The following is a 23,246-nucleotide window of genomic DNA, read 5'->3' on the forward strand; positions in this document are numbered from 1 at the left end:
GCAGCTCACAATATTCCCAGAGTAAGCTTGGATTTATTTCTCATTTCTCCCTGTCTGTGTCAGCTCACCTGTGGACACTGATAGAAGGATCATAGTGGCTGTAATCCATCAAGTTCTTAATTTTTTTTTGCCATTGCATGGTAATGAACACCATGGCCTCATTCAGTAATTTCTGCTCTGGGCACAAAGCCAGAGCTCCTGGGATATGGCATCTAGTAAACTTTTCCCTATTATTACAATCCCTGAAAAATTAGAAAAGAGGTACTACTTTAAAATCATAGCAAGTACCTAATCAATAGTGCATTAACTGAAGACAATACATAATTTCTTGGTTTGCAGAAAAATGTTTGCAGTTAACTAACTCAATATATTGGCATAAGGATGGCACAAGACAGTTTTTGCTGTAAGAAATTATCTTTGCATCTGTGAACTGCACAGGCTGTGGTGGAAACTTCTTCCTTTTTTTCCAGTCTCTAACCTGAAGGAAAAAAGCACAATACCTTACTGTAACTCTGCATTGATTCCACCACAAAAATGTTTTTGATTGTTAGAACACAGCAAGGCATGAATGAGAACTAATAAAACAAAATTTATTCCTAAAAAAATGTAAGTACAAGACTGGCAAAAACCAGGCCTGAATTCCAGTCACACAAAGCATTTGCACTTCTCACTAATTTACCCAGGCTGCACCTCTTGAAAATCAAGCAGCTCTTGCACTGAGTAAAGGAGCTCTGAATCCACTGTCCCTAAGACAGGGTTGGACGCTGCTGTCAGGGAGGCCTTTTTACAAATTGTTTTATTCCATAGCTGTTCACACGAATACAAAATCTGCAAATTTCAGTAAGGTCTTACGTGAGTAAGGTCAGTAAGGTCAACAACTTACACAAAATCCCTTCTGTCAAGATGAAGCCTTAAAATTTAGAAAAGTCCAGTGTAAGGACCAAATTCTGAATGCAAACACATGAAACTCCACTGGAATCTTCAGCAGTGTGGAAGAACAACGAAAGCAAAATTTGGTTCTTAATGTGTCTCTGAAGACTGTAATTATATTTCCCATTGTACTAGTAACATTAATTGAATGTTTAGCTGAAATCAAGTTCATTACAAGTTAAATACAGTACCCAGCCTATTAAGGTGGTGTTTATAATTATAGTCATAAAGCACTTGTAAAACACCTTCATTGCAGCAAATAGGTGGAAGTTGGGTGTAGTGGCTGCTAAAGCATCTCAGTTCACTCTGCATCTTTGCAGCATCGTGGACCAAGGTCACCCGTGCCACTGAATCACCTCCAGAGCTTGTGCCAACACCACTGAATTTCAGAGGGACACAGCCTACAGCTGTTAGCAGAAAAATGTAATACTGCACAAACTGCTGTGCAAGGGGTTTTTTCAGTGCAGCTGGACCTCACTGAACATCCCTAGATCTATAAAGAGTCACATTCTCATGCTAATATACCTAATTACTGGCCAGCTTATTGGCCTGCTAATGCATTTTTAACAATAAAACAGCTTTTAATAATAAAAGACCTAAGAGATTACAGTTCTCTTTTATATATCAGATTTTATATTTGATTTCCTGGCTCTCTGAGAGCATCCTTACAGAAAATACTGGATCTGCTTTTGGTATTGCCTAAAGTCTTTCTGCCTGAACTCCAACAAACACCTTACTCAGAGAGCTACACCAATTTTGCTGGGAGCTGGGTCATGAGCAGCAGTGAAGTTCCACCTTGGGCACACAAGTGACTGAAGCCATACAGACAGTTGATGCCACTTCTGCTCAGTTACACACATGAAGGAGCACCCAAATTCAAGCAAAACCACTTGGCCTGTCCCACTTTCATAATAAATTAGGTTTCTTTTTATAGCCATTTCCGTAAGAATTGCAGCATCCAAAAAGAGAAATTTGTTTTAAGGTATTTTATTTGACATGATTGAAGACACAAGAACACTCAAGATACAATCCAGACAAGTTGTGAACAGCTCCAAGTATCAGTGAAATCTGAATTTATCTTGCACAGAGGTGAACAAGACCACAATGGTTGGTTTCATAATATAGTTTAGGACTATTTCAAGCAGGTGAGATACTGTGACATTATGCCCAACAACTTTTATACTATTCATCCGCTTAAGCCACTTCATACCATAAATATGCAGCTTATCTTGGCTATTAAATCTCTGCAATATATAATTAGCCTTCTCATAATAATGCATTAAAACTCCTGTATATGAATATTCGTATGCTCATACCAATGCAAACTGTCCTAACCACCACTGCACATTTATCATATTCTAGCACAATTAATCATTCCATCACAAATAGCTGCTAAACTTCAGCCTAGAGTTCAGTAACTTGGACCCAAACTTGCAAGTTGCTGCTTAGAGCAAAACTCCTGCCAAGACCTTCTGCTTTCACTATGGATAGCTGGCCTTGTTGTCTTTTCAACATTAAGTTGCACAATGTCATCTGAAACCCCTACCAAAAAAATGTTCTGCAGGGGAATGTCCTGCAAAAGTATCACAACTACAATTCTAAAAATGCCTCATTTCCTAGTAAATTTCATATTAATTTTACAGCCTAACATCCTTTATCGAAACGGGCATCCACATGCCTCTTACAGTGTAAAGTTGTTTTATTGGGTTATAGTCTACAGACCACAGCATAATATTCTATTTTACAATTCTAATTCCTTAGAGAGACAAGCTAATTTTCCATTCTGAAAGAGGGCAACAAGGACAGCTGGGACTTTGTTCAGTAGTTCAGTGCTCTGCAAAGATAAGCTTGATAGTGTTCTCATCAGACAGAAGGAGGAAGTGCAAAAAATATGTAAACCACGTTTTACAGTCACAGGGATTTCAGCAACAAGCCCCTGCCTGGATCCAGATGGGATCTCACAAAAGGTGAACCAGAAAGGGCAGAGGATCACTGCTCTGCAAGGAACTGAGCTTCAGAAGAGCTGCAGAAAACACCTGTAGCTTTCCCTGCAGACAGGCTGGAAACAGCACAAAAATCAGGGGCCACCTGATCTTGCAGGTCACCTCTTCTTCACAGGGGAGACAGGGGTGGCAGCCACTCACTAGACCAAATCCCGTGTTAAGGCCACTGAAAACAAATCTGTGCAGAACTGGACAGATTCAGCTTAACATAGCATGCAAAGACAGCAAAGCCTATTTTTCTATAATAATTTTGTTTTGTGGCAGGTGGAAGTGGTAGACAGAGACTGTGTCTGACCTGCAGCTACAATACAAGAGTGTTGCCTGGCTTTGGAAGGTAGTTTTTAATTTGTTGTTGTTGTTGTTTTTTAAACTAGAGAAGATCCTTATTAAAAACCCAAAACCCAGAGAAGAAGCCGTATACCCAGATTTTACAAGCTGATTTTTGGTTTTACAGGAGGATTCATCCATTATTATGAAGAATTGCTGGAGATGGAATGGTCACCATCTGAAACAAAGAAATGAAAACTCCAGCAATAGACTATTGCATTTGTGTGATGTGCTTAGCTGGTATGACTTGCATTGCAGGAAGAATGTTGTATTCTCTGACACACCAACATTTCTTTCCTATTATTATAAGATCGGCCTTTTACATTTCATATCTTACCATCTTTTAAAAGCCTATAATTACAGAAGCTGATTGAGAAACTGTGTTATTTAAAATTAACAGCTGAATGAAATCAACAGAGGCAAAGTGCATTTTTATACAAGAAAATAGCACTGTAGAAAGAAAGAGTCTGTACAATATTTAAATATTGTATATACATAAAATTATATTGTTCATAACTCATCTTAAAGTTTCTCTTGTTTGTAAACCATGGAAAGCAACACACACAAAAAAATTCCCAGTATTTAGCTTTTAAAGCATTTAGCAGGCAGCAGGAAATCGACTGCTAGCAAGCACACTTTGTAATTATAGAAAGTATCCAGCAGGATACTTTGACTAGCATTCTTCATAGTCCTTTATTTATTTATTTTAAAGCTGAATGCAGAACACATTTCCCATTCAACCAGGGAATTCTGCAGGAGACACAGAAAACTCAATGACAAAATGCAGTGGATCAGTTCTGCACCTCTCTACTGTGGCAAAACTCCAGAATAAACACAGAAGGTTTAAGTGCAGGATTGGAACATAAATTAATGAAATAACTGATAAAGCTTTCATCTCCCAAAAGTGTCAGTAATGGATTTAACTCATGCTCAACTTTTTAAAAAGGCAGGTTTAGGTTAATAATTAATGTTGCAGAGTTTTGAAATTGTAATGAATTCCAGCAGGTAATCAGGCAGCTCTGTATAAATGCTCTGGAAAGTGTCAGCATTTTAGGGTGATTCTACAGGTTGGTACCAGTCTGCTAATTTGGAGTGAAATTAGGATTTGAATTTGAAGTTGTCAGTTCATGGCAGATACAGAATGTAGGTTTCAGAAGTTTTCCTCCTGTAGCATTTTGCAAAATAAAAACTATTCTAGCTGCAAAAAAAATTTTGCCAGGTGAGCATGCTTAAGGAAACGTTTTCACAAAGTTGTTATTTGGAAAACAAGATGCTACCATGGCCATCAGTGCATTTCTCATGTGTCAAGAGCTCTGTGCTCACTGCCAGGTAAGGAATGCTTTATTTAATGCTATTTGTAGTTTCATTCTATTGACTTCTGCCTTCCACTTCATTGGCCATTCAACTCAACCCAGCAATATATTTTATTGAATTAAAACGGTTGCTACAAAAAATATATTATGGTACTTTTGATCTAAATATTTTGTCTCTTCTGAATTGTTTAAATGTTTCTATACAGTCATCATCTAGCTGTGCTTCCAAATCTAAACCAGGAATGAACAAGAAAAGAAATATGATCACTTGAGGAAGTGCTTGACAAAGCAGATAGGTGAGAGGGATGTTGACAGGGTGGAGAAATGTGCAGACAGGAACCTCATAAAGTTCAGCAAAGGCAAGTGCAAAGCCCTGAACCTGGGCAGGAATAGCCCATGCACCAGGAGAAGCTGTGGCCCAAGTGTCTGGGGAGCAGCTTGGCAGCCCAGCAGCACCTTGGCATTGTGGCAGACACTGAGTGAGGCTGAGTGTGAGCCAGCAACGTGCCCTTGCCATGCAGAATGCCAGCAGCTGCACTGGGAACAGCACTGTCAGCAGCTCTAGCAAAGCCACTCTTCCCCTGATTCAGCCCTGCTGAGACCATGTCCGAGTGCCAGGTCCAGCTCTGTGCTTCCCAGGACAAGAGACACGGACACGCAGCACGGAGACCAGCAAAGGGTCACAAAGGGCAGGAAGGGATTGGGGGATCTCTCATGTGAGGAGAGCTGTGAGAGCTGGGGCTGTTGGACTCAAGGAGGCTCAGGGGATTCTAGGAATGTGTTCAAATGCCTGAGAGCAGGCGGGAAAGAGGATGGAGCCAGACTTCTCGGAGGTACCCAGTGAAGGAGCAAGGAAGAGGCAACGCGCACGAATTTAAACTCAAGAAATTCCTTTGAAGCCTAAGAAAAAAGCCTTCTGCAGTGAGGGTTGTCAAACAAGTTGCCTGGAGCTTAGGGATCTTCATTTTGGAGACAATAAAAATTGTAAAAAGCAACTTGTTCTGACTGATACTGCTTAGAACGGAGAGGTTTTATCAGATAGTCAGTGGATGTCCCCTTCAACTCAACTACTCTGTGATTCTGTGGTTTCAGATGGACACTAATAAAATTAAGTTTAGAAGACCCAAAAGAGAAATAGGTTTGTTCTTAATATTATTTTCTGAAGTATAATGAGGGTAATGCTACCTAATTAATCCTACAGCTTGTTGTGAGAGCTTTGACAACAAAGGCCTTGTTTTCAAACTGGAGCAATCAACATTAGGCCCCCAAAACACATATGTATTTCCTAAATATAATTCTACGGATTTCTGGGGATTTTTTTTACCCAGAATTTGGGTAATTTAGATCCTATTTCTTTGAGTCATTGATTTTCAGTACTTTAAGTTCTGAAAGCACGGGGAAAAATCAAAATAATACAATAAAACTACTAATTTGTTCCCATTGCCAGAGGATGGTGCTGTTTAAACAGATATCCCACACAGATACACTCCCTACAACAGCCTCATGGGTTAGTGAGTTTTTCTTAGGAGGAAGAGGAAGAAGAACAAGGCAAAGAGATTACAACTTGGTATTTTTTTAACTAACCTTCAGGACCCAACAATAATCAGTGTTTACTTTATAAAGGTAGATCTTTAAGCATGCTTGAGTAACTTGGTAATTTTTACTACCTCTGGAACTTTTGCTCCCCAAACTTTTTAAGGGTCTTTCAAAACGCAGTCCCTGGTCACCAAAGGACACAAACACAACATACCCCACCTCACTAGCTGTTCTCATATAGCCTGCTGAAATTCAAGGCGATGACATGACAGACGAAAAGTCAAAAAACGGAACGGTGGAAGATCAGTCTCACAAACAGGCTGTGGTGGGGGGGGAAAGGGCTGTTAGTAATTTAAGAAATCAATACCAACTTTGACACTTTTAGAGGTGGCAACATCAACAGCCATGGCTTTGATTTCAGTGTCCCCAAACTGCATCAGCGTTTTGATCTCGCGCCGGTTGGGCACGGAAGCGTCAGTTCCCGTCAGATCCAAGCGCAGGGTGCCGCACTTCTTCACGCCGGGCTCGGTGATGAAGCTGACGTTGTCCTGCTCCGAGCTGTAGATATTGATCACTATTACTAACTGAGAAGGCTTGGCAGGTGTGTAACTGCGTGTCACAGTCTCTCCCAGGGCTACAGACTGGTCGGCTGAGATGAATTTGTCGAAGACGTCGGTGCACCAGCGCGTGCCGTCCTTGACGAGCAGCTTCTCGGCCGGGTGCTTGCCCTCCACGAAGCGGTTGAGCACCCCCACGCCGTAGGTGAGAGGGGAGCGCCGCACCTTGATGACAGCAGGGTCGAGGCCAAAGAGAACAGCTCCTTTGAGGATGGTCAGACCCACATCCTGGGGGATGATGACCCGGCACCTGGAGCCAAAAGCGCTCTGCACGGCTTGCTGGAGCAAGGGGGATTCGGCAAAGCCGCCCACCAGGAACAGGAACTTCACATTGGTCACCTCTGGCTTATCAAACACTTCACCTGAACGGAAACAGAGACCGTTCAATAAAATCCACTTTAACAAGGCAATGCCAGTTGAAAACCCCAATCTCTGAGTGCTCTGAGTGATCTGGAACTGCCACATCCGTGCCCACACTGCCACCCTCAGCATGCACCAGTCCCACTTCTGTTATCTCCAGCATATTTCACTATGAATTCACTCACCTCAAAGTATACATTTTTAAAGTGGCATTTAAAACCGACCCTTTATTGCATTCCAGATAAATCACTCCATTTCAAATTCACTTTTTATTTCTGACCCCAACATCTTAACCACAATAAATATCATCTGCAAAATAATCCCTCTTATCATTTTTACAGACTTTCCTTCTTAGCTTAAGCCCACATCTCCTACTTTCAAGAATATCTTGCAGTTCAGTTGTAGGCTCATTTTTAGTTGAAACAAGTAAGTCACCTGTCACAACTGCTGCAGTCCTAGGTCTTCCTCTCTGTTCATATATAGGCTGGTCTATACTTGTTTTCTTATTAAGTTCTGAAATTTAGCTAATATTCCCTCACATATGATGAGCAAATACATTTATTGCTGGATATTTATTCCAAACAGTGCTTTATAATGTGTAGAAGGCAACACTTTTCTCACCACAAGCATTATACTCCACTTGATGCAAATTTCATCTTGCACTAGGAAGACTTTCAATAGCAACTTTCCCAATAAGCACATGTCACTTTCCATTAATGGACAAATAAATTCATTGCTGCTTAAACCATGCCTGGAAGTACTTTTGCCATGATGCATCATTTACTATTTGTGCTTTAGAGATGTGATTTGGATGGTCATGAACAAATGTGACCTTCCACTAGGGAGGAATGAATGAATTGGAGGTCTTAATAGCTGGAATAGTCAGAAATGAGTTGCAGCTCTGGCATAATATAGTTGCTGCCTGAACCAGGAAAAAGAAAGGCAGGATCTGGGTTTCTCAGTGCCTCTGAATGCTTGCAGCCCTGGAAGCACAGAATAATTGAAGCTCAGGCAGTTAAAGAATTGAATCTCACAATAACTAGCACTAGAGCTATGCAGGACTATGTGCTCAGGACACAGCCCTTACTTTTATTATTTTCCTGGCTGATTTGTAGAGAGCTGCAAGTTTCAGAACTGAATTCCTTGTCCACAACTGGTGCATACCAGGAGGGTTGTTACTGGGTTGAAATGGGTGAGCAAAGCCTCAGCTTCAGCTCAGCCAGGAAGTGGAATCACACACAGATACGTACTCAGGTGCTGAACGATCTGGTCAATCGTAGGTTTGAAAAGAGCATTCATTGCATCTGGGCTCATCCTCAGCATTCCCTGGGAGGACCACTTCACAAAGTCCACACTGCAAAGGAACATTAAAAGAACATTAAAGCATTGCAGCTGAGCTGCAAAACAACCAGCATTAAATAAATGAATTAATGAGTTTACAGAATCTGCGTGTATTTTCCTTGGAACAAAGTGCTCCACCTCACCCTAGCCCCACACCAACTGCAGTTATGTAAAACTTGAAGGGAGAATTACTATTTTGGCTTGTCTAATTGTTGTTTTCTTTGCCTGATTGCCTTCTGCAGCATTAGCAATGCTCAACTGCTCTCTGAAACAGCTGGCAGTCAATGCAGTGCTCGCTCATCTGAAACAGCACTGATTCATCCCCAGAAGGGCAACATTTAGATTATAGCAGTGGCAGGCCAAAGCCACTGGAAACACACAAGGAAAACAAGCAAGTTGGGAAGCCTCAGGAAGCAGAAGAAAGAATGGCATTTTTAATGAGGCATAACATTTATTCAGTGAATACAGGCATTATGCTGTTCTATCACAGATACACATCTGTATAGATCAGTAATCTCCCTTTCATTCATGCACGTTATATGTCAACCTTTACACTCTTCCTACCCTGTTATCCAATTCATTTCATTTCATTTGAAGGAAGCATTTAGCATTTCCTCTAAGATACACCATTAAGACTCTAATAAAAAGGAGATGGCCTTATGAAGGGAAGTACTTCCAGAAATTTTTAATCATTTCAGAAAGCCAGTCTCTTTTAGAAAGTGACTTTTAGCTGGATTTCAAGTCATTTAAGCTTACAGTACATTTACCAATAACTTCTGAAAGAGACACAGGAGTTCCAGCCTGCATACTACATTCAACACTGGCTAGTTTATAAAATTAAGGTACAGGTACTAAATATCAAATCTTCCCCTCTCAGGTCCCAAGCCTTCTGCCCCAGATTCAGAGGTTGTCTAGCTCATTCTCTTTTACACCATTAAATTCCAGGTTTTCTGTAGTACGTAACTTCAGAAAATGCAAAATGCCCATTTCTACTTTCTGCTCACTTCCTTTTCTACAGCAGTCCACGATCTTGTCATTTAGGGTGACTTCATGATATTGAAAAACATTAATTAAAATCTCCGGAGGGGATTATGTCTCCCTGCCTATCAAGCAAATTATCAAACTTGTAAAATACTGTAAGAAGCAAAAGCCTGCCATCACTTCAAAAGCCGAATGCTTTCCCTTGCAGAGCTTTATGCAGTAGTGTGTTTTCTCCAGTGATCTGATACTAACTTCCCTCAAGCCAAGAACATAGTTACACATCTCACAATCTTGGATGCTTTCCAGGATCCAGGCCACTAAAAATTAAGGCTCTAGGCAAAAAATTCTGGGTTTGATCTGACATTCCTAATTAGCACACAAGAGACTCACGATATAGAGTTAAAGGAAGTGATGCAGTGGTGGCCTAACAGAAGTCACAGAAAGCAATACCTAAAAAATGCAAGCCTTGTACAGAAAAGCTTTTGCAAGAGATCAATCAGAACTCTTCATTCTGGAAACTGCACCAGAGGCAACCCCATTTCCTCATCCTTGCACTACACTTTTGCACTATTACCTTTCAGTCCTAACGTAATTAAGATATTTTAATTATTTGCCTTTGCTACCAGTAGTTAATTCTGCATCCATGTGGCTTCAACTGCCTACTCACTTGCTTTTCCTCAAGGCATGTTCTACACTGTGGCCTCGGAACTTCTTGTAGTAGTCAATGAAGGAGAAGGGCAGGGTGATGTTCAGGGGGTTGGTCCTGTCGGGAGCTGCCGCCCGCTTGCGGGACTCAAACGCGATCATCAGATCCACCCAGGCTGCAGGGCGCTTGATCTTAAACTGCTCAATGAAGTCTTCCCCAAATATTTTACACAGCAGCTTTTCGAACTCGTAGTCCACACCTAGAGAACCGTATGGCCCACCTGTAGCACAGACAAAACACAGCTTTAATATTCTGGATATTCTTTTATATTCTTATGACATTTCGAGTTGACCACATATGCATCAGAGCAAAACATTCAGGACTGTCATGGGAGAAGGTCCACAAGAAAGGATCTTTCCTTTCTTAAATGTAACAGCTAGTCTAATACACAACATGATCTTACCTTTGCCTCACTATTACTCCTGTATCATCACAGCCACTGTAACACCACCACTACAAATGAGTGATTCAGCCAGCCAGCAGCTGGGTTATACTCATTTTGAGTGCTGGTCTCATTTCAGGAAGAACCGTCAGTAAAATGCAATAAAGACATACATTTCCTTCACTGACAAGCCAAATCATTACATAAATATGTAACACAATCTAATTACATAAAGCAAGCAGTGGAAGTGACATTACCTGTTGCTTTGTAGAGCTCCTTCAGATGTCCTTCAGGGAGCCTGATCTGATGGACAGTCATATCCACTGTGCCTCCTCCACTGTCCACCACGATGTACCGATCACCTGGAACACCAAGGGGAGAGCCAGGGGCATTTACACCACCGTGAGCACACCAGCTCACTGCAAAAGAGCTCCTGAGGGCACCAGGGGGGTTAAATGGCCTACAGACAGCCAGCAGTGGTCCTGCTGAAGACCTGATGTTTGCTAACAATTATAGCACAGTGATTGATAACAAATATCAGTCAGATGTCAGAAGTTATTGATGTAGCACAGCTGAAAAGTGGGACTGCTCAGGCTGCTGGTGTGCATCCTAGTGGGCTACCAAATATTATACCATATTTACAAAGCCTGTTATGAGGAAAATATTCTAGTTGCATGGCTTTCCACCATCTCATTAATTAATCTTATTAAGCTAGAGCATACAGAATTGCAATTCAGCACTTGTAACTAAGAGCAGCACATGAACTTGTGGTTTTTTCCTTTTCCCCTTTATAACCACCGTGAGGACAATGCAGTGCACAGCACCTTTGTGGGAAACACAATATTTGCCTGCAATACAAAACCAGTGAGGGAAAGGTTCGTTCAGGAAAGGACAGTACCTTCCTCCAGCTCAGACCAGATCTCTCCTATGACATTTTCCACCATGAAGGTCCGACTCTGCCGATTCCGGCGCACGTGTTCCTTCCCTGGTGATTGACAGAAAAAAAAGTTACTGAGTATATAAAAGCATGAAGAAATAAAATTAAAAACTGCAGGAAACAAGTGCAGGCAGGCTGACAGATCTGTATGTATCACTTCTTAACAAAACAAATGTACAAACATTATTACATTGGGACCAGGAACGTTAGAATGTTTTTCCTGGAAAGAAGGAAAAATGGTTTATAGCCACCCTGATCTTCCTTGATATTGTTATATACACTTATTTGTATTTTAATCTATTCTAATTACCTCATACAAATAAAACAAATTAATCATATACAGCAATAATCTAGTAAGAAAGCTATGAAGGTCTGACTTGCAATTTTTAATACACTCTGGGTTGGCAAAGTGTGTGCGGCAGGGTGGGGGGCTGGCAGCCAGCTGTGCTCACGGCAGCCAGCTGTGCTCACAGCAGCCAGCTGTGCTCACAGCAGCCAGCTGTGCTCACAGCAGCCTCCACCAGCAGGTGGCAGCCCCAGCCCACTCCCACACCACCCGGATGGGAGAACACCCCCACATTTCCAAAAAGCCACTGCTCATTTTGAGTGCTCAGGCAAATACGTCCCCCAGCCTCTCAGGATGTCAGTCTATCCCAAAAGCAGCAGCCAGAAGCACTGCTGCTGGATTAGTAACTTCTTAAGGACACAGTGATCACCAGGGCTGACCCCCACAACATTTAAAATGTACACATTAAAAATTAAGTGTCAAGCCATTAACTGACAAACCTTAACTGCTACTTAGACATTTAAAAGATGCAGAACAGTCTGTCAAGAGAAAGCAGAGAACCTCTGCTATTTATGCTTCTAAATCAACTTTTATAACGATCAAAAAAACCTACATTCCCTGTGTTATCATCACTGACCTTCAAAGACACTTCATAAAACACTACAAGAGAGGCAGCCTGTCGTGAGTAGAAATTTTTTTCTGAAAATACCAGCATGCAGATCACAAAATGCACTTTGCTTCCTATTTCTCTAGTGCCTGTCATCAGAAAACAGAGCATCAGCTCCACTCTCGCCAAGAAGACCCCAGGATGCAGAGAAGCTGCCCCAGCCTCAGTGCACTGACTTGGCAGCACAGGGAGAGCTCAGATGAAGCATTCCATGAGAGAACGAGCACCAGGTCCTAGCGAGGGCCTGTCAAGCCCACAGAAATCAATGGCAATCCTTTCCTTCCCTCCTGTGGGCTACAAGTGAACACAAGAGCCAGTCTTCAACTACAACTGAAACAAGCTTATCCTTGCTCCTATGAACACTAGAATTTTTGTTTTGACTTCACAGCAATAATATGGTCCTTGGAGTGCTTCTCTCTGTTTATATTTAAAGGGTTTTTCTCCTTAATCTGTTCTCAGCTTGTCTTGGGTGCTTGCCATGCCTTTATGAAATTTTAATTCCAACCCCAAATTAATTCACTCCAAACTTTGTTTTCATTAATTTTGACATGAAACCTTTCTCATCTCCAATAGCTTTTTACCATACAAAGTCAAGAATGAGAGTGGTACTCCCACCCAAGAAAAAGCCCATTAGCAGAAATCCATGATCTGCCAGATTCTGCCCAGCTTCAAAACCTTTACCAGATAAACTCCTTTATTATTCTCCCAGAAGCAAATCCCTGTGTTGTCTGAAAGTGAGTTCATGTAAAATCACATGGAACTGGAATAGTTCAGGGCACGAATGAGGGGGACAGAAGCCAAGGGGCCCTGAAGGGACTGAATCCTGAAAACAGATTGTGTCCTGTACTCTGCATGGGCCTCCAAACACTGAACACATCTGACAAGTGCTGGCTAGGAGAACATGGATTTGGGAGAATGATGTAGTCACTCTGCCTAACTAAAAAAGATCTGCTCTGGTAAGTGCAGGAATAGCTCTACTAGCTTAACCTCCCACTTGCCTCTACTGTTTTGACCTAGCAAATGTGATAAAATACAGACTCTTCTGAAAAACTCCTTCTAGGATAGACTGTCACACTACCATCAGTATCAGGGCAACTGTTACAATTCACAGAGATACAGAGAAATATGCACATTATGCAGTAATCAAATCTTACTGCAGGCCATTTTCCTTTTTTTCTACCTCTATTTCCCTCCAGTTTCAGTAGGCTGCTAACATCAAAAAACTCTGCTGATGAAAGATCTTCTGTCAAGTGACTTACAGTGGTCCAATCTCTGTCCCTCCCCTTCAAACAGTGACAGTAGCAACAAATCCCAGCTCAATAAATCAGAATTGCATTATCCAGCTGCTCTTCAACATGCAGATAAATTCACTGCTACATTCCAATGCAATGTGTTCCACTGAGTGTTGGAAGTCATTAACAATATTTCATAAAGATGACAGCAAAAAGCATCTGCCAATACCTTGGAACACCTCAGACTAATCATTTAATTGCAGATCCAGTTATTTAGCACTGCCCCAATAATGCAGATAATCAACAAATGCCTCCAACAAATTAAATGAAAAAGTGATCCAACATGAAGTATTCAATTAAAGCAGAAAAATACCGTTGTGAAAATACTAAAAGACTCCCACAACATCCAAATAAAGGCAAGACAAGAAAGCTACCTGCATGCTAAAATTCAAGTGTATATTAGGAAGAAATTGTTCTCTGTGAGGGTGGTGAGGCCCTGGCACAGGTTGCCCATAGAAGCTGTGGCTGCCCCATCTCTGGACGTGTTCAAGGCCAGGTTAGACAGGACTTGGAGCAACCCGGGATAGTGGAAGATGTCCCTGCCCATGGCAGAGGGCTGGAACTAGATGATTTTTGAGTTTCTTACAACCCAAATCATTCTGTGATGTCTGCTGGCTCAACATCCAAACAAGTCTAACTCTGGTAAGCAACAGAACAGTTTATAAAAGCAAACTGATGCCATCCTGAAACATTCCGAGAGAACAAGAACAACAAGAAATGGTGAGAAACCAGCCCTGGGGGACAAAGCAAACTTAGGCATGAGAATCTGAGAAGTGAAGGAACAGAAGTACCCTGTGTAAATCCAGTTCCAATAGTGTCACTCGGGCTGTAGCCATTGACAGGAGCCCTACTACTCAGGTCTATCATCTGGTGCAGGCGCAGCTTTCGGCAGTAGATAGAGGCAGCCTCGGGTTCCAGGGCAATGATCAACTGCTCGGGGTTTTCAGGAGATGCCATTCCTGCCTGCGAGAGAGAAGGGGTCAGAGAAGTGGGGTGGGGGAAGCCAGCACACCCTCTCAGCACAAGGCTGTCCCCAGCCCCGGGGTCACCCCAGCAAGGAGCTGCTGCTGAAGGTCAGCACCTGGGAATTGTCCTGCCCACACTGTACAGCACAACTCCACAGGCTCTCACGGGGAGGTTTGCATGCACTTACCATGCTAAGTGTCTAACTGAGCACTTGTGTACATGACAGGTGGAGAAACTAGGAAAATCGGTTTGAAACCTGTAATCATTGGCCTTAAACCTGAACTCCTAATTAACCTGTGAATCTGCCAGCTAACAGGGGCCCCAGCCTCCTTTCAGCCTCCTTTCTGCCTCTTCTCACCACAACAATATTTTAAGTATGTCTTTATGTCCCAAATATTCAGTCCTTGCCAAAATGAGGTTCCTGCACTCTTTAACTGTATAGGAATATACAATGCACTTTGCCAGTAATGCATCTTCTGTCTTACAACCAACATTTTCTATTTCAAAATCAATTGTTTTAAAGTACATTCGCTTTTATAACATTTTCAAAATACTCAGCATATTCAAGGAGACAAAATACAACAGGGCAGGTTACCTAAAATGTAATGAGAACAAGCTTAAAAATAATACCACATTGTAAAATCAGTGTTTGCCATTCTTTCTATTTTCTTACTGGATTTTCAGCCTTCAGACACAGATACTTTCAAAAAGCCACAAGCTCTTATGTAACTACATCATTCTCAGAACTGGGCTTAAAGAAAAATATTCAAAGAACAGTTTACAGAATTCTGTTTTAATTTCTTTTCCCCAGTACTTCTGCCCACTGAATGATATTCTGTTAAAATAGACATCTTTCAAGTCTTTCTGCCAACTTTTGGGTTACTTGCTACTACTTTTCAGTTAAGTGCCTGAGCACTAAAGCTTGCTAGCAAACAAATAAAACAAAACAAACATTTTTCTCCTTCCACAGTCAGTGTTCCAGCCTTCAACTCATACACACACACACACACACACACACACACACACACACACACACACACACACATACACACACACACTGCGGTGTCTCCAGAGCATCCCCAAAAGAAGGCAGACTCAATGGAAGTCTGCAGACTGGGACTACAGCTATATTGTGGGTTGTGGGAACTGCTGCCTCATTGACACCTGCAGCCAGAAATTCAAAGTAAAATTGGTTTAAAAAGTAGTACCAGAATAAGACTTGGAGACATGAAACTGTCTTTCATATTTACTGACTCACTTTACCCTCTCCATTCTAATAAGTAAGATAAACAGATTCTTAAAGAAAGCATCTTCCTCATTGTTGGTAACAAAACAAAACAAAAAAAGGCAAAACAACAACAAATAGGTTCTAAAATAAAAAAGAGTTAAACTCTTAAATCATGGTTGTTCATCATTTTACAAGCACACCATGACTGAGATTATGGTCACTTTACAGCCTTTATTGCTGTTGGGCAAACCTTTCTGCTTCAGTTACATCCACTGGACTAAACAGCATGATCCAAAATTAGCAGAACTGTGTGGGAAGGAAAATATTGTGCAAATACTACAGAATTTCAAACCTTGCCAGCACTGTGCCAACACATCTTGAAAAAATACTATTATCAAAAAGAATGTTTGCAACTAAACTTTCAAACTTTGGAAAATACAGATTTACAGCAGCCAGAGTAACTCTAAAATGTATAAAAGGAATATCAATTAAGCACAGACGTTCCTGCCATCACAGCACTTGTGTGTGAGCGTGGTGGGAGATGCAGGTTTAGATAAAGCCCAGGAGCTGTACTGGGGATGAAGATGTGCCTTTGGATAAATCCACTCCCCCTGTGACCCATCTGGATGTAGCAGGCACAAGCAGGGCTGGTTTCATGCCAGCTCAGTTCAGCACCTCTTATCTCCAGCTGAACTTTTCCACACAGGAAGTTTTGGTTTGTTGCACTGGAAAGAGCAACATTCCAGATATGAATCAATACTGGGGTCCCTGACAAACCGATTTGTCTAATCTGCTTAAGAATTCCAAAAATGTATGGTCTCTGCACACCAACTGTCTTTGCCTTTGGAGAGTTTTGCTAAAAGCCTAATCTGGATCTTGCTGCAATTCTAAGGGCAGCACTTCCTGCACTATCCAGTAAGGGCTTGGAGAAAAAATAGCACCCAACGACCCTGCTCCAGTTTTCACTTGTATTAAATCCATTATCATGTTGTGTGAGAGCTCTGAATCTGAGCAGCAAGTGGGGTTTTACACTATCTAGGAATGTGGATGAACCCAAGAGTGCTCAGCCTGCTCCTTGTGCTGGGCATGTGTCAGCAGCACAGACAATTCTTAGTCTAATCTACACACTAAAGACAAAATTGTATTTTAGGGAAAAAATAGTTTGTTGCTAAGGATATTAAAATCCAAAGGCTACAACATAAAGCTTTTTCAGAGGTGACAAGAACTGAGTGGCACACACACAGAATGCACTGGTATTTCCTAACTGGAGGTGGTGGTGGGGACAAGATTATATTAATTGCCAAATCATCTGTTCTAGGGGGAATTTTAGTACAAACTCCCAAGGCTGGTCCTGCTAAAAGCAAACAGTAAACCATTAACAATAACATTTGCTTCCTCCCCTCCTCCAGCAGCAGCCTGTAGCATGAACTTTCCACAGTGCAGTCAGGAGAGGAAGGCAGTGACCTGCAGCCATGGACTCGGATCTGTGTTCTCAGACTCTCCGTGCACAGCAGATGCTATTCTTGCTCCTTTTTCTCTCTAGCTATGATTTTAACATACCCAAAATACCTCCTGAGGAAAACATCCAACAGAAATGACAGTTTTTAACAGTTCAAAGCACAGCTGATCCTAACAGAACCTCATGAAGAAAAATGCTGAGGGTTTTAGTTTAAAAGCTTTTCCTACAGAGTTTGAAGGGCCAGTTACAGTGAAGAGTGTGTTGTTCCACATCATAAAAAGACCATACAGAGAATCTTTTACAGTGAAAGGTACAAGGCATCTAACTCATATTTTTATATGTAGACACACACACATATGTGCATATATACACACATACATTTATATATAAAAATATAGGTAAGTATATGTAGCAATCAATATTTCATACCTCATGTATATAGTATTTCTATTTAGACCATGAAAGAGAGCACATTACATATATATCTATACATCTATACACAGCACAGAGAAAATGGGGGGGAGGAGAGATGATAAAGAAACATGAGCACATAAATACTGCTGGGGAGGAATGGAGCAATGAGGTTGTTTTAATACAAGCTCCAAGAGGAAGACTTAGGCAGGACATCTGTCCCATCATTATGGCCAAGGGACAGATGGGAGAAAAATATTGAGCATGCTGAGAAAGAGGAGTGGAAACAGCAGGCAGTCAACATGAAGAAACAGTGATGCATTTGTTAAAATTATTAATTGCAGGCATTTGGGAATTTGCTGGATTTTACACTTTCTGTCTGCATCACTCCCTGTTCTTGCCCACTGCTGCCCAAGTACTACTGTAATAAAGACCAGGGATTCACAAGTTAACAGGCCTGAGCAGGACAGATCTAAACAATGTCTCAATATTCAATATTCTAGAGATCATTCTGGCAGTGGGACAGACACACCAATTTGCTTTTGCCCAGGGCAGCTTTTAGCAGACTTTAGAACAGAGCAGTGTCTTGACTCCAGCCTGCTAAGGAGATTTTCTTGCTCCCATAACACTCACTAGCAGTCATCACTTATGGAACGTGAAGGAAGCAGACAGCAGTTTCCCCAAGAACAGAAAAATGGAAAACTCATCATGGGATTACAAAAATTCTTTGAGCACAAAAAAATTCTTAAATTAATTTGCAAGACATTGCTGCATTTACACACCTGGAAGAAGCAAAGAACTGCTCTAAAATTCCACTTTGCTCATATGTCTGAGAACTAAGATTTAATTTTTTGACAAGGCAACTCCCAGACCTTACTCCCTCCGGTAGCACAGGTCTCTGTGCTGGTGCCAGTGCACTGCTGTTCGTTTGCCAAAAGTCTCATGTACTGGAGCATAAATAACTTTACCATCCAGATGCAGGTGAATTCTCACCCTGGCCACCAGCTCTGTTTTTACAGCCAGAGAGGTGTCACCAGCAGAGAGCCACAGCTGACCATAACACATTCCTGACTCCCTGAACAGCATCAGCTGCCAACTGTTAGACTAATTCCCCAATAGCAAATATTGAGGTTAGCACTGCAGCTCACTACAGCAGTCTGAGCACTTCAGAGAACTGTCTTCACTCACTCCACATGCAGAATCACCATTACTACAGATTAAAAGTACTGCTTTTAAAACCCAGCCTCACATGCCACAGCACACAGAAAAAAAATAAAAATCAAGGCACTTTTATTTTTTTAGTACTGTAATGTATATGACATTAAAGACAGCATGATAATAGAATATTCCACATAGTCAGGCTTTTTAAGGTAGGCCTAGATGAAAATGTCCTGTCTCTGAATGCTGCTGTAATTAGAAGCATCAGCATTTAGCTGCCAGTTCTCCAGGAGCAGATAGAACACCAGTGTGTTCTTTATTTATTACACCATCGTGATTTCAAAAGAAGTACAATGTTAGGAAATACACCATCATTGACCTGTTTCCTATTCCTATCCTTGCAAATTATTGAAAGCAACAGGTAAAGTTCTTTTTTTTGGCTTTTTCAGAAAGATACATCAGATATATTTTTAAAGGGGGAAAAAAAACCCTTGACCACTGATTTTTAACACAAGGAACATGCCTTACCTGGAGTGCACCTGTTCCTTTGAGTCATAGAACTTATTAAAAGAACTGATTGGATGAATTCTACTTTTTTCTGGTCTGATACATTTTGTAGTAATGTCAGACCTAATTCAGTACTGCTGCAGGGCTGTAGGCACTGCATTCACAATTAATAAAGTATTTCCAGATACAAAAATGTAGCATAAATAAAATAAACAGATAAAAATGTGAGAAAGAGCCACCCTCATTACACAGTTGGAAAAACACGACACAGAGACTAAAAGGCTTTCCTGATGGTTGCAAAGGAACCACAACAAGGTGGGAATTCCCTCCACAACCCCAGACCCTTAGTTCAGTGTCACAGCCAAATGCTACTCTTCCCCAAGCAGCAAGGCTCCATTTCTGCCCGTGGCACATGGAGCACATGCAGGAGCTGCAGGAACAGCTTCATCTCAACTCCACCACAGCCTTGGGTCCCCAATCTTCTCCCCCAGTTTGTCACCACCAGCACCTGCACTACTTTAATCACTTCTGAAGCCAAGTTGCAGACTAGGCAAGTGCAATGATCCATTCTTCTGGTTGGTAGAAAAACCTTTTCAACCTGTTTTAGACCACTAAAGCTCCATTTGTAAGCACAGAGATAAAATTTAGAAGTTGGATCCCATGAAACAGCTCTGTAAAGACGACAGGGTTCATTAGGAAACAAAGCTCTGCAGGACAACATCATTCAGCCAAAACAAGAGAAGCTGAGAATTAACATCAACATTTTTCTGTTTTCCAACATACTTATTATAATTAGTAACAATGGGAAAGGCATGATTGCAAGTTAAGCACTGTGCAGGCTGCATGAAGAAAGTATTGTGAGGCTGAATTAAGGCAAGACAAAACAGCGGCTGGAAATTAAGTGCCTTGTGAAACTTCCCCTGTTTAAACTAATCAGTTCATTGTGTTAAGGGATTCATGATAACACCATCCACTTAGTGCCTTGGTAAGTGAGCAACCCTAATCCTCCTCCTTTTTCACTAGCTAGCACTTTCTCCAGTGCTATGGCATCAGACTGGGAGGATGTCACAAATAAACGACTGAGATCTAATTACGGAGACGAGCAACATGGGAAAAGACTCCCAGCATTTTCCCAAAGAGGCACTCGGGGGGAAGCAGGGTTGGCAAGGAGTGGGGCAAGTGGGTACCACAAAGCTGCAGGAAAAGCACAGTGCATGCACTTTTGCTGGATCTTCAAGAAGAGTTTGAAATTCACTACACCATCACATATCCTGATGCTTTGCCCTCAGACTTCAGAGTGATGAAGAGTGCTGCAGTACAGGAAATATCGTGGGTAAATAGAATAGACTGAGGTCAGACAGCCCAGTTAGCTCTGCCCACTTATCTCTTCAAAGACAGATTCTTAAAATTACTCAAGAGCCACAAAATAAACAGGATTCTCAAAGACTCCTCTTAGTGAGCACAGTAAAGAGGCTGGGTTTGCCAGAGGCAGGAGGAAGAGCTGCTGGGTGCTTCCCTGCTTTCAAAAATACATACTCTGGATAGAAGAGCCTAGTGAAAACTGAATATTGACTTTTTATAAAAATCCAATCAACACAATGCTTGGGTGCTGGCTGATCCTGCAAAGATCTGACACCTACAGTGTCACAGAGGCCCTTTTTGCTTTACAGAAACAAGAGCATTTTGCTTTTTTTAACACTCACTACACACAGATGCATACACCTGACAGATATATATAAATGCATACATTTTCACACTATTATTGCTGGTTGAACTAAAATCAGACTTGTGGCACAGGCTGTCCTTCATCCTAGTCTGATCAGGTGCCACTGATATTTTGCATTTCACAAATGAGAACATTGTGGATAATTACCACAGCTGCAGAATTCTTTCAGTGTCAGCTTCCCCATCTGTACAGCTCAGGGACAAGACAAAGATACTCATCTCTCTGTGAGAAAACTGCTTGAGAAAGCATAAAGGACATCTCAGGCTATGGGAAAATAGTATTAACTTCATTTTGCAGACAAGGGGAATATAAGCTATGGAAGATGAAAAAGTCACTAATGGAAGGGCACAAACTGGAAGCTAAGAGACTCCTGTAACAGTTTTCATTTACTCACTTTGCACAAACATAAATGATAAAATAATATGAAAGGCATAAAAGGATGAAAAGTAAAAATCAGCCTTTAAACCTTCCTTAGGATTTTTGGGTTTATCCTGAGAGGACTCTTCTGGGGCCTCAGACATTCTTCCTTCTGCTATGAGGAAGTAGATACTGTCACTATACATTTATACACTGTTTCCCTGATTTAAAAATACCAGAGCCTAGGCTTGGCAGTGCTTTCTGAATTTCCAGGGCTTGCCCATAAAAGAAGCCTGTGTAAAGGAACTTAACCCACAGAAAATTCACAACCTTCCCACAGTTTTCAGCTTCACTTCCCTGTTTTCACTTCAAACAGGGAATTCACAAGCTCCTGTGAAGGGTTTTTGGGTGAAATCCTTTCACCTGCAGCCAGTCAGGATGGATGATAATAAAGTACCTTACACTGGCACCTGTACAGCTCTGATGAAAATCACTAGACAACACAGACATTAATTCCAGTTAATAGTTATGTTACTCCCCCTTCAATAGTTGTGCATGACCATGTATGCTGAAGGACCAAGAGGTTTAGACTGGCATTTTACTTACAGTTAAAATTAGTTTTATGGTGGAAGAAACTCTTGCAGACCAGGGAGCAGCTGAACAGCTGCCTGCAGCTCTCTGAAGGGCAGATCCAAAGACAGCACAACACAATTTTTCTCAGTCTTGCAAGGAGATACAAAAAGCCTCATACTGCAGCTTGTGGGGTCCAAATTGGGTAGTACAATCCTTTTTTTTACTAAGATGGTGATGCAGCACATGAACAGCTGCTCAGAAAGGCATCTCTGCCCTTGGAGAGTTTTATATCTTGTCTCAATAAAGCCACTGCTGACCCAGTGCTGGCAATAACCCTGCTTCAACTGGAGGGTCAGGCTAGATGATCTCCAACCAGCACTCCCAATCAATGCTTCCATGACTCTGAAATGCTGAAGGTATGCTACACTGAGAAAGGCCAGAACTGCAGGAAGGAATCCTTCCCAAAGGCTAAGGAGCTACACACCTTCTCTGTCCTTGTCTTTGTGAGCCCATCCTGTGTGACAGGGTGACAGCAGTACCAGTCCCACTGCTGCAAGCCTGAAGTTCCTCATAGCTTTCTGTATAGGCTGTAATCAGAACTTTTGTTCATGTGTCTTGGAATCGAAAGGAAACATTTGTCACAGCACATTTTTTTTTTTAATTTTTAAAGCTAAAAATATATAGAGCACAACAGCCCCAAGCAGTCCTGTAATCCTAAACATCAGCCATGAGCCACGTTAAAAAGTGATGCAACATATGGAAAGCAATTGGTTCAATGCTTCAGGGGTGAGTTTACAACACTAATGCAATCTGCACTCAAAAAAATTATCTGCCTCAGTCCAGTGTCTTGTCAGAGAAGGAAATTCAGTTCCTAATTAATTCATTCATTGGCTGTAGAGGAAAAACGGTCTTTATGCTCAGAAGTATGAAGATACAAATAGCAGACATGGACCTGAAACCCAGCTTTTGCATTCAGCTCTGCTACAAACTTCCTATATAACATTTTGTAAATCACTAAGGACAAATTTTGTGAAACAACTCACTAATGAAAAAACATCAACTTCTGAGTACCCAAATCAACACTAATGTTTTCAGTGGAGCTGCTGCTGGAGTTTGCTGGAATGAGGGGGGCTCAGGCTCTGAATAATCACCCTGGCTGTCTGTGCATGCACAGACCTGATCA

At 41.5% G+C, this 23,246-nt stretch overlaps 1 protein-coding gene across 2 annotated transcripts in view; it reads right to left on the bottom strand.

The window, feature by feature from the left end:
• Window positions 1–1,901: 1,901 nt before the first annotated feature.
• The window catches only part of HSPA12A (heat shock protein family A (Hsp70) member 12A), a 52,980-nt gene continuing 31,635 nt past the window's right edge, over window positions 1,902–23,246 (bottom strand). For both annotated transcript variants that reach the window (XM_088169376.1, XM_014872551.2), the window contains exons 8-13: window positions 14,470–14,641; window positions 11,395–11,481; window positions 10,754–10,858; window positions 10,076–10,334; window positions 8,337–8,440; window positions 1,902–7,088 (exon numbers count right to left, since the gene is read on the bottom strand). In XM_088169376.1, the coding sequence (XP_088025502.1) occupies window positions 6,454–7,088; window positions 8,337–8,440; window positions 10,076–10,334; window positions 10,754–10,858; window positions 11,395–11,481; window positions 14,470–14,641 (1,362 nt within the window). In that variant the 3' untranslated portion in view covers window positions 1,902–6,453. The remainder of the gene's footprint in view (window positions 7,089–8,336; window positions 8,441–10,075; window positions 10,335–10,753; window positions 10,859–11,394; window positions 11,482–14,469; window positions 14,642–23,246) is intronic.

This window comes from Sturnus vulgaris, chromosome 8, assembly GCF_052056855.1.
Source record: "Sturnus vulgaris isolate bStuVul1 chromosome 8, bStuVul1.hap1, whole genome shotgun sequence".
Lineage (NCBI taxonomy): Eukaryota > Metazoa > Chordata > Aves > Passeriformes > Sturnidae > Sturnus > Sturnus vulgaris.